Below are 11,009 nucleotides of genomic sequence, written 5' to 3'. Positions count from 1 at the left end.
GCCTCATTTCTGTTCCTTAAATGCACTGAGTTGATTCCAGCCTCTCTGACTTTGCACATGCTGTTCCTTCCACAGATCAGTCATGGCTGGTGCCTTCTGATTCTTGGTTTTCGCTTAAATGTCTCTTCCTTTACAGAGGGCAGTGGTTTCTCTCCATTCCCACCCCTCTCCCTTATTTATTTACTTCCCAGCACTTTTTATTCATTTAGTCAACAAATATTTATTGAGCGTCTAGTATGTTCCAGGCACTGTTCCAGGCACTGGGGATATGGCAGTGAATGAAACAGACCACAGTCCATGTTCTCTTAACAGCCTTCTTTTAGGTTGAGGTGACAGACACTAAATCGTACAGATATAAATACATAAATTATGTACTGTGTTTGATGGTGATAAGAGCTATGGAAAAGCAGAAAGAGAAATTAGTCGATGGGTGTGTCTCTCTCCCTTGCTGGAGTGTGAGCTGAATGGGGGCTGGTGCCAAGTTTGACTCATTCAACAGCAGAGCCCCAGAGCCCACGCCAGTGCCTGCACATAGTAGGTGCTCATTGCACAAATGAATGAATTAGCAGGGCCTGGAAGAACAGGGCATGGGGAGGAGGAGGGGAAGGTGCTCCAACGAGAGGGAGCACGCAGCCTGCCTGCTCTAGGACCTAGGAGGTCCAGTTGGGCCAGAGCAAGTGGCCAATGGAGGGAGTGGTGGGCTCCGAGGCTGGTGCAGCGGTGGGCAGACCAGGAGCCATCCCAGCAAGGATGTGTTTCAGCCCAGGAGGGTGACATGTGGCGGTCCAAGGTGTCTGGGAGCTTATGTAAGGCCCGTGGCTGTTTTTCTGCAACCAAGAGCAAAGCACGAGCTCAGCAGAGAACTCTGCCTCCCTGACCAGCCAGGGGAAGTAGCAGGAGGCGCCAGCTCCCGCCCATTGCCCCCGGGAGCCGGACAAATGTCCAAACGCATCAGCTCTGGGCAGCTTAGCTGCCAGCCCAGCAGCTGCCAGCAGCAGCCGGTGGGCACCAGGGATTTGGGCTTCATCTCCCACTCCCACTGCCCAGCCTGGCACTGCTGGGGTTCTAGTGCCCAGGGGACCCCAGCAGACAAGGCTGCAGGAATCAATAGCCTCCTGGGTGAGGTGGCGAGGGGCAGGCCCTGGGAGTGGCTGTTCTTCCCAGCCTGCTCCTGGCCAGCTGTCGAGGCTCTTGGCCAGTGAGGGCACTGTCAGTTGTCACTAAGTGGGTCTGGAGGGCTGGTGCTGGGATTCTGGCCTCTAAACACCACCTGTTGCTACACTTGGCTCAGAGTGCAGCCTCGGCAAGCCACGCCTTTCTCTGGGACTCAGTTTCCCCATCTGCCAAATGGGTACAATAATCTTCCTGAGGTTGTTGAGAGCATCAGAAGAGACCAAGGTGTAGAAGGTCCCCTGAGCTGGGACCAGAACCAGCTACATGATTTACGCGGCCCAGTGCAAAGTACAAATGTGGGGCCCATTGCTACAAAATTAAGAATGTCAAGTTAGTGACAGCAGAACATTAAAGCAAGGCCAGGGCCCTGCTGAGCGCGGGGTCCTGTGCAGCTGCCCAGGCCACAGACCCGGAAGCTGGCGCCGATTGGAGTCTGTCTCTGTTGTTACTTGGCTGCACGTTTGTCTTGTCTTTTCTCTGGGCCTCAGTTTCTCCACCTGTAAAGCAAAGAGGTTGGCCGCTAAGACCCTTGGGTTCTCAGCCTTGTGAGGCAGAGGGTGGGAGGTCCCTGGGTCAAGGGCTCAGCTACAGGTCTCAGCCTGGGGCTCACCCCCTCAGGGAAGCCTACCGTGATTCTTTTCTGGCTTTCTGGGGTCCCCCCAGCATCTGATTTCGTAGCACCCCAACTTCTCGCACTGTCCTGGCAACAACGTCTCTTTGCAATGACCTCTTTTTTCTTGCAAGTTTTCTACGCCTTTGAATAGATAATATGCAAATTGTGGATAAATACACAACTCTAGTCTTATAAAAAAAATCACAATTACATTCTAAAAGGTTTTATTCTCCCCACTCTTTCCATCTGCCAAAACTGAGGCTCGGCCAGGTCTGCCGGGCCTGCCGGTGACCACCAGCTTGGAAGCAGATCCCAACTTGGGGGCTGCTGGGCCCTCAGCCCTTTCCTGATGTGGGGCCTGCGGGGCTGAGACTGGGCTGCCAGAGCCGCTGTGTCCCTCGTTGGGGGAGGCAGGTTGGGCAGCGGGTGCCAGGCTGCCCCACCATGTGCCGCCCCCTCTGTCTCCCCCAGGGCTCCCAGCTCAGCACTGACATGGCTGAGAGTGCCTCGCCGCCCTCCTCATCTGTAGCAGCCCCGGCTGCTGAGCCGGGGGTCACGGAGCAGCCCGGGGCCCAGAGCCCCCCGCCTTCCCCGCCAGGCCTGGAGGAGCCCCTGGATGGAGCCGAGCCTGATGTCCCACACCCGGACCTGGCCCCTGTTGCCTTCTTCTGCCTGCGGCAGACCACCAGCCCCCGGAACTGGTGCATCAAGATGGTGTGCAACCCATATCCTTTGTGCGGCCTTGGCCTGTGCCCTGCCTGGGGCCAGCGGGGGACTGGGGCGGAGCTCTTTTCTGAGAGCCCTGCCTGCCCACGCCTTCCTCTGGTTAGGGGACCTGAGGCCTGGGACGAGGTTGCTGGGCCTTGGTTGTGGGGGGGGGTTGGGGGGCCCTTGGCTCCGGGGTTCCTTGTTTTTTTGTTGCGGGGCGGTTTTGGAGTTGGTTGTTGGTTTTGGGTTCGTTCCGGGGGTTGGTTGGGGGGGGCTTTGGTTTTGGGCCCCGGTTTTTTGTTGGGGTTGGGGTTGCGGTTAGTTCGGGGCCGGGCCCGGCCCCGGGGGCGTTGCCCCCCCGGTTGTTGGGGGTGTTGGGCCGGGGCAGAGGATCCCGACACACTGGGCGGGACTCACATGCAGGGTGGGGCCCTGCGTGCTCCCTTTCTCCTTGTTGTGCCTGTTTGGGGCGGGAGGCAGCAGCCAGCAGCCTCCTCCCAAGTCTTCCTGCCTCCACTTGCTGCCTCTAGTGTGCTCATGTCACCCCTGCTTGGGGCCCTACACGGTCTCCCGTTGCCCTGGAGCACAGAGCAAAGTCCTAACCGGGCTCACCAGGCCCTGCGTGCCCCCCTCAGCCCACTTCCCCCCCGCTCCACCTCCCCTGTGCTCTCGCAGGCCTCAGGGCCTCCCACACGCTCTTCCCTGCGTCTGCAAGGCCGTTCCCTTCCCTCTCCACCTGGCCAGATCCTGTGCTGCATCCTTCAAATGGCAGCGTAAGTGGCACCTCCTCAGGGGAGCCTCTGGGTTCCGCGTGACCTTGAGTGAGCCACTTCGCCTCTCTGAGCCTCGGGTGGTCAGGGTGGGCAGTGCTGCTCAGGGACACGGCTCAGGGGACCTTGGCCAGGGAGCCCGACCCAGCTCAGTCTCAGACGGCAGACCTGGCTGGGCTGGAACAGCACAGAGCTGGCCCAGGCATCACGCAGAGGCCCCTAGATGGGGGTTTGGTCTGAGTCCTGTTGGCCACGTGTGTGACAGGGCAGTCCCCTCTCTCTGAGCCTCAGCACCTCCGCCTAAAAAGGAGGGGCCAGATGACATGTCCCCTTCCAGTCCTGGGAGCCCAGGTGCCAGCCACACTCGCCATGGGAGTGTGTCACCTTGACCTCAGGCATCCCGGGCCCTGACCACTGAGCCAGCCCCCAGGAACCCACCCAGTTTTCCACATTTCTGGCCTGTTGGGCAAACAGAGTCCCTGGGGTCACTGTCCCCTTGGTCTTTACCACCCTTTTCGCCTCCACCCTCAGGACGTGTGAGTTGTGGCCTGGGATTGGAGACCACAGTGGGGCTGGCCCGGGAAGGGGGAGAGGGGGTCCTGATCCCCGGCAGAGCTGGGCTTGGCTCTTGTTTGTCTTGGGGAGCCCTGGGCCCAAGGGGCGGGGCAGAATCCAGCCCCCGCTTCACACTTCTCCATCCCGGGAACTGCTCAGAGAGAGGGGCTCCCCCAGAACCCCATGGCCAGAGGCTGCCAGACTGGGCGGGCAGTGGAGGTAATTCAGGTCTCAGCCCAAACTGGCTTCCTGGACAACTTCTGGGCTTCCTCAGACCAGAGACCTGGTGATTCCAAAGCCGAGTGACTTCAAAAGCATCAGGCTCCAGGACACTCCGACTCGAGACTTCTGTGACTGACACTAAGGGTTCAAAGTTAAGATTTAAGGCTCAGTGACAGTAATGTTCTAAGCTTCTGTGATTCAGAGACTATACAATTCTGTGTTTCAGAGAGTGTGTGAGCCCCAGGTTTGGTGGCTGTGATGTGTGTGCCGGGGTTGGAGGCCTGTGACTCTGGGCGCTGTGACTTTAGGCCATCGGGCCAGCGGGAGAGGGGCCGAGGAGGGCTCTAGACACGCAGGCCAGGAGACTTTGGTGTCCACAGGGGGCCCCTAGAGCATGGACTTGGTCGTGGGGAGCTCAAGGTGGGCTTTAGGGGCTTGGAGATGGGGTGTGTGTGTGTGTGTGTGTGTGTGTGTGTGTGTGCAGGGGGTGTCTTAGATCAGTGCCGAGGCCTCTGGGGTTCTCTCCTGGCCAGAAGCCTCTCCGCTCCTGCTCTCAGCGGGAAGGTCTGGCGGTGCTTGACCTGGTGCTTCTCAGTGGGCTTTGTTGCCGTTTTGCGTGTGGCAGCGTTGTGTGGTCTGGCGTGTCTTGCGTGCCAACGTGTAACGACAGGCCCCTGGCCACTCAGTCCTTGTGGCCACTATAAATGACCCTTTGCATGTCCAGACCCTGCAGGGGGTGGTTCCGTCCCCACGGAGAACCCAAAGGCATGGTGCACGGGTAGGCATCAGGCTAGTGGGAGCAGCGCTCACGACCGCCAGGCCCAGGAGGGCGCAGGGCGGTGTGGGAGGGTCCGCCACAGACAGCCTGTCCTGAGCTTGTGTCCCTGGAGCCGAGGGGCCCTGGCCCAGAGCCAGCTGCCCTTTGAAGCTTGGTGCTCCCTGACTCAGCTCCTCGCCCAGCCAGAGCTAGGTCCTGAGTCACCACTGACTCACTGGAGAGCCAGCAGGCTGCTGGGACTCTCCCAGAGCCTGCGAGCCGGGGCAAGAAAGGTCCACTCACCCAAATGTCAGCACCACTCCCTACCTGGCCTGGGCCTTGGGCATGTGCTGTCAGCTGGGGTTTCAACTGGGAAGTCTCTGGGTTTGAAATGTCAGGGGATAGACTGCTTGACTCATGGGGTGGTGGCACGTGGCACCAAGGAAAGTACTGGGGACCTGAGTCAGACAGACCCCGAGGCTGGTTCTGCCTCTTGCTGTGTGACCAAGGGCCAGTTTCTTAACCTCTCTGAGGCCCGATTTCCCCACTTGTCAAACGGGAGTGTTAATACCCACTTCACAGGGTTGCACTGAAGACAAAGCAGTACATAAGGCCAATGTGACCTGATAGTGCAGCTTTGGAGACTAGAAAAGCCACTGTACATGTGGTTATCACTCTGATTACTTGTGCTTGAGTGGCGAACAGGGTCCTCACGTACAGCTGAGTCAACACTTCGCTTGCGGTAGATTCAATTAGACATTGTGCGACAGGTCGTTAGATAGAACATAACACCTTCAGAGGACATTGTTTCCAAGGAAAATCAGATCCAGTCTCTGTTATTTAGGTGGATTTGTGTGAGTTCTGCTGCTAGTAGCCATGCCCTCGTCAGTGCAGACATTGCTAATTGATCACGGCATCCTCCAGCAGGGCACCCCTGGCAGCCATGACTAATCAGTTGGAAACCTATTTTCCACCATAGATTAGACTTGCAGAGCCTTTCTTAGGAGCATAACGGGCTTAGGAGAAGGGCCAGTGGTGGGTTGTACTCACTTTCCTTTCATCTCCCTGAGCCACAGTTTTCTCATCTCTGTAATGGGGCCATTAAAGGTGATCAGAGACGATTCCTGTAAAGCACCCAGTGGTGTGTCCGGCACGCAGGAGGTGCGCAGGGGTGCTGTGAGAGCCGACGCCTGCTGCTCCAAGTGCTTGCCCGCATTACCCCCTTCAACCCTCACAGCCACCCCTGGAGATAGATGACGACCTCATAGCCCCATTTTATGGATGAGGAAAGTGAGGCTCAGAGAGGTTGAGTAACTTTTATCCAAGGTTGCACAGCCAGGGTGGGGTAGAGCTGGGGTGAAGACCCTAATGTCTGACTTTCAGGCCTGGCTTTTATCCAGGACACCACTGCCACCTGCAGAGCCAGGGAGGTTTGCTTCCAGGGTTCCAGGCAGCCGGGCGAGGGTCGCCCTGGTTCCCGGCGTGTGTGTTCCTGTGGCCTTCCTGGGGTGACCCCTTGAGGACTTTGCAGCGGCCCCACCCCCATGCTCCTGGGCCTCCAGCGACAGCCGGTGCTGCTGCTGCGGGGGGAACCAGCCATGCATGGTGGGGAAGCCAGACGGCTGTGAGGGCCGCCTCCCCACCGGGGAAGGGGAGGCAGGAGGCTCCAGCTGCCCAGTAACCTTGGACAAGTCATCCCTGTCTCACGCCCTCCGTCTCTCTGTCCGAGGGGTGAGAGGGTTGGGCAGCAAGGTCTGGAGGGGCTGCCCCGGGCGCCCATGTCCCTGCTGACCCCCTCGTGGGTAGCCTCGCTCGCTCTGTGCCTCCCCAGCTGTGGTCCGAGTTCTCCCCCGCCCCTCCGCTCTGCCCCTCCGCCCCACTGCTGCCTGCTGCCGCTCCCCTGCCTGGCTCCAGCCCTCTGCCTGCTGGGGCTGGGGTGGGAGGTGCTCTCTCATTACAGCGTCCACCAAGCCTTCGCCGCCGAGCGTGCCAGGCACGGTGCAGGCCGCCATGGCCGCTCTGCGGGGGGAGGATCGCTCTGGCTTCTTGGAGAGCTGCGCAGCCGGCCGGTGACCCGTCGCGAGAGGGCGCCTGTGGGATGGCGGCCCTGGGTGCAGGCTGAGGGCCTGGAGAGGAGGGTCTCAGTGGAGATGTGGCCGCCTTTGGGTTGGTGTTAGAAGGAGGGGACACAGGTGACCCAGGGTCTGTGGCTTGGTTGCCGAGTGAGTGAGGACCTGCTCCTGGCTTGGCTGAGTGGCCTTGAACAAGTCCCTTGCCCTTGCTGAGCCTCTGTTTGCTCATCTGTGAAATGGGGGCCACAGTGACCCCCAGTTGGGAATGTTGCGGGGGATCGAATGAGAATTCCAAGGCAAGCACTGGGCAAACTGTGAGGTGCCGAGTGGCAGCTTTGTGCATGCGGGACCTGCTGGTGGAGCTGGCAGGGTCCCGAGGGCAGGCGGCAGCTGGGTCTGCGTCTCTGGTGATGGTCTGAGAGCCCCAGGGGCTGGCAAGGGTGGAAACGTGCTGTCCCCTTAGGTGGGAGGACAGGAGGGCAGGGAGGAGGGTCCTTCACCTGCTGCCCCCGTCCCAGTCATTTAGTCCATCCCCCTGCCTCTGGGCAGGCTGCCTCTCAGTTCCGCAGCAGACAGGGCCTTGGGCCACTGAAAAAAGGCCTCTAGAACCCATCTGGGGGCTCTGGCTGGTCAGGAAGTCCTCCCTTAATCTAACTCCTACCTCTCCTGTCCTGAGTCCCTTTTTTCTTGAATCGCCATTGGGAGTGTCTGGGGTTGGGTTCTTCTGGCTCTTCCCACCTAAACGGACACCGCCGGGGACCTCAGCCCTCCTGCCCCATGTGACAGCGGGTGTCATCCTCCCGCCGCTCCCCTGCACATCAGAGAGAGCACTGGGCCCAGGAGCCCAAAGCCGCGACCTCGGCAATCACCTCTCCCCCGTCCCACTCTCTCCTCCCGCCTCACCTTCCTCCTCAGGGGGTCCCGGAGGCTCTGTGCGTGCGTGAAAGCAGTTTGTCATCTGTCAGAAGTGCTGCTGTTGTGTCCCTCCCTCCCTGCCTTCCTCGCTCATTTGCTTGTTCTATCCTCGCTCTAGCCCCTTCGGTGCTCCCATTGCGCCGAATAGTCTAACTAGCCTGGACTGCAGGCCTTCCACACCCCGCCCTCGCTCTCCCCCAGCCCCACCCCTGCTCTCTCCTTCCTGGCATGGCAGCTGGTCCAAAGCCCAGGCCAGCTGTGGAGGCTCCTGGCACTCTCCCTGCTCCCTGCCTTTGCTCTGCGGGGCCTGCCACCTGCGACACCCTCCCCCAGTGCCACGGTTCCAAGTCCCGCCTGCCCCACGAGGCCCAGCTTCCAGACACCACCTGTAGGAAGTCCTCCTGGATGCCCAGCTTTTTCCTCTCTGGACCCTTCAGCCCTGGCAGTCCTTCTCTCCCCTGCACGTTTCCTCCCACCTGACAGCAGTTGTTTGCTGCTCTCTTTGTCTCTTCCCCGGGGCTGTGACACCCAGAGGGCAGGGCCTGAGGCTCCGACTTTATTGACTGTGTGTCCAAGTCCAGCACAGGCCTGGTGCGCATGGGCTTGTTCTGCACTGCCCAGTTTACAGGGTCCTGGAGGTAGCCGGGCAGGAGCGTGCCGACTCTCCATGCTGCGGCTGGGGAGACCAAGGCTGGGAAAGGGCGTGTGACCTGTCCAAGGTCACACGTCGAGTAACTGGCAAAGCCGGGGCAGGCCAGAGCCCAGAACTCCAGACTCCAGGGCCAGCTCTGGCCCCATCCCAGCCTGCTCGTGGCTGGGACAGGGGCTCCTTTAGAGGGGGAGGTGTCCCCTCTGCCTTCCGTCCTGGCCAAACGGGAGTGTCCAGACGGGCTCAGGCATTGCTGGAAGAAGCAACACATGTCTGGGAAATTGTCCGTTTCCCTCCATCTGGTGTGGAGAAAGTTGTTTTTCTCAGAAATAAAAGCTAGCATCGAGCACTGTTCCCGAGGCTGCTCATGGTGGCTGGAGAGGATGTTGCATTCTCATTGGTCAGCAGGTGGGCACGGGGAGAGCTGGACCCCCGGGCAACCTCAAGGACCCTGGCAAGGAGATTTCTGGGTGAAGAGAGCTACAGGGCTGCCCCTGACCCGCCTTGGCAGCATTCAGCCTGGGTCTTGCTGTATGGATAGGAGTTTTCCAGAACAGTTGAGGGAGAGTGTTCCAGGCAGAGGGAACAGCGCAGAGAACAGTGAGGGGTTTAGCGTGGCTGGAACAGCGTGAGGCAGGGCCTGGATAGCAGGGTGTTGAATGCCAGGCCAGAGCTCACACTTGCTCTTACGGAACCTGGGGAGCCGCTGATGGTGTCCAGCAGGGATGGGACAGGGGCAAATTCATTTATTAGAAGGGTCACTCCTCGAGCAGAGTGGAGGGTGCTTGAGGGTGAGAGTCTGAGGCCTGGAAACCAGGCGGGAGTTTCCTGCGGTGGATGCTGATGGGTTGATCGTTCATTCACTCAGCACGTGCCTACCGAAGCCCAGCTACGTGTTGGACGCTGGTCTCCACTTGAGGGGAGGGGCCTTAGGGCTGTGCCGCCACGTGGGGGGGCACTGTACACCGGGCCTGGGCACCCCGTGGTGACCTGGACTGACCGGCAGGCAGAGCCACGCCCGAATCACACTCCTAGGAAGCACAAGGGGTAAAGGCTGGGCAGAGGGACCCTCTGGGGGCCATGGGTGACAAGAATGGAGGGGTCAGTGAGTCCCAACTGGGGATGCCGCAGGAGCCGTCTCCCCTGCGGTGGGACACCTGGCAGCCGTTGTTGAGAGAGAAGTGGGCTGGGGCGGAGGGTGGCGTCCTAGCCGAGGAAGCAGCCTGGCCAAGGGCTCAGAGCTGAGTTTGGGGTCACCAGGGACGCCGATGGGCTGGAGTGCGGCTGGGAGAGGGAGGACGGGAGGGGCCCAGAGACTGCTGTGGGGCGGATGGTGCTCAGTGGGGACCTACTGCGTGCCGGGGGCGGCTCCTGTCCCAGCAGCTCGGCCGTTTGAGGGACGGGGCGGGAGAGGCAAGTGCAGGCCGCGCAGCCAGAGCGGACAGGTGGGGCTCGGGTGGGAGAGCGGCGGGAGGTCTCGTGGTTGGGGTTGCAGAGCCGAGGATTGGAAAGCTGCCGGGCGGATGGCGTTGGCGCCTCCTGGGGAACCGAACACACAATCGGATTTTTACTCGTCCATCCTGCCTGGGCTTTGGCTTCCCAGTCGGAAGCCGACTTCGACCTGCCGCCTCCCTCAGACCGCCTCGTGATCCTGTTGGGAGACAAACGGCCCCATTTGTTTTCTTCAGAGAGAAATCAATACGTCTTTTTAATCAGCCAGAATGTCTTCCTGCTAATCTCTCTCCGGCTTTCCGGTGGGGCCGCCTTTCACATTTCCATCCTCATCTGCTGGGGGCAGCCGTGCCCTGCTCCTCTGGTCTCCCCCTTCCCTCCCCACGTTCAAATCCCGGTGCCGGTGCTTACTGCTGTGTGATGCTGAACAAACAACTTGGCCTCTCTGTGTACCCTTCCATCTATGTGAGAAAGCAGGGGGAGAAGGCTCGGCTGGCTAAGAGGTGCTGCTCCGGTGTGACAGCCTGGGGTGCTGCCACGTGGGAGGCTGGGGTGGAGGTGGACAGAGCAGGGGGTGCTGGGGGCTGCGCCTGGCTTTTCCTAGCCCCGTCCCAGTGTTGTAGCGAGATGGTGATTGTGGACTGACTGTCCCTCAGGGTCCAGTCTGGGCTCTGCCAAGTGCAAGCTTGTGACCTTGGGCAAGTGACCCCTCTTCCCTGGGTCTCAGTTTCCTCATCCATAAAATCATGGGGGTACAGAGGTTGAGCTACATTAGTGATTTTCAGTCAGGGTGAATTTGCCTCCTGGGGACATTTGGCAATGTCTGGGGACAGTTTTGGTTGTCACAGTGTGGGGAGGTGTGCTACTGGTTTCTAGTGGGTAAAGGCTGAACGTCCTGCAGTGCTCCCGCCAGCCTCCCACAGCAAAGAATTATCTGGCTCAAAATGTCAGGAGCACCGAGGCTGAGAAACCCTGGCCTGGGCGTCCTCTGAGATTTTTTTTGTTTATTTCAGTGTATTATGGGGGTACAGATGTTTAGGTTATGTATGTTGCCCTTGCCCCCCCTGCCCCCCAAATCAGAGCTTCAAGCGTGTCCATTTCCTCAATGGTGTGCATCGCACTC

General features: G+C 59.8%; 1 protein-coding gene across 1 annotated transcript in view; it reads left to right on the top strand.

The window, feature by feature from the left end:
• The first annotated feature begins 2,278 nt into the window (after positions 1–2,278).
• CACNA1I (calcium channel, voltage-dependent, T type, alpha 1I subunit) overlaps positions 2,279–11,009 on the top strand; it is a 111,583-nt gene continuing 102,852 nt past the window's right edge. Inside the window, exon 1 of the mRNA XM_012637977.1 lies at positions 2,279–2,511. Within this exon, the coding sequence (XP_012493431.1) occupies positions 2,279–2,511 (233 nt within the window). The remainder of the gene's footprint in view (positions 2,512–11,009) is intronic.

Source organism: Propithecus coquereli, unplaced genomic scaffold (assembly GCF_000956105.1).
Source record: "Propithecus coquereli isolate 6110/MARCELLA unplaced genomic scaffold, Pcoq_1.0 Scaffold126, whole genome shotgun sequence".
Classification (NCBI taxonomy): Eukaryota; Metazoa; Chordata; class Mammalia; order Primates; family Indriidae; genus Propithecus; species Propithecus coquereli.
The sequence above is the reverse complement of the archived record's forward strand: the minus strand, read 5'-3'. Positions and strand labels throughout refer to the sequence as shown.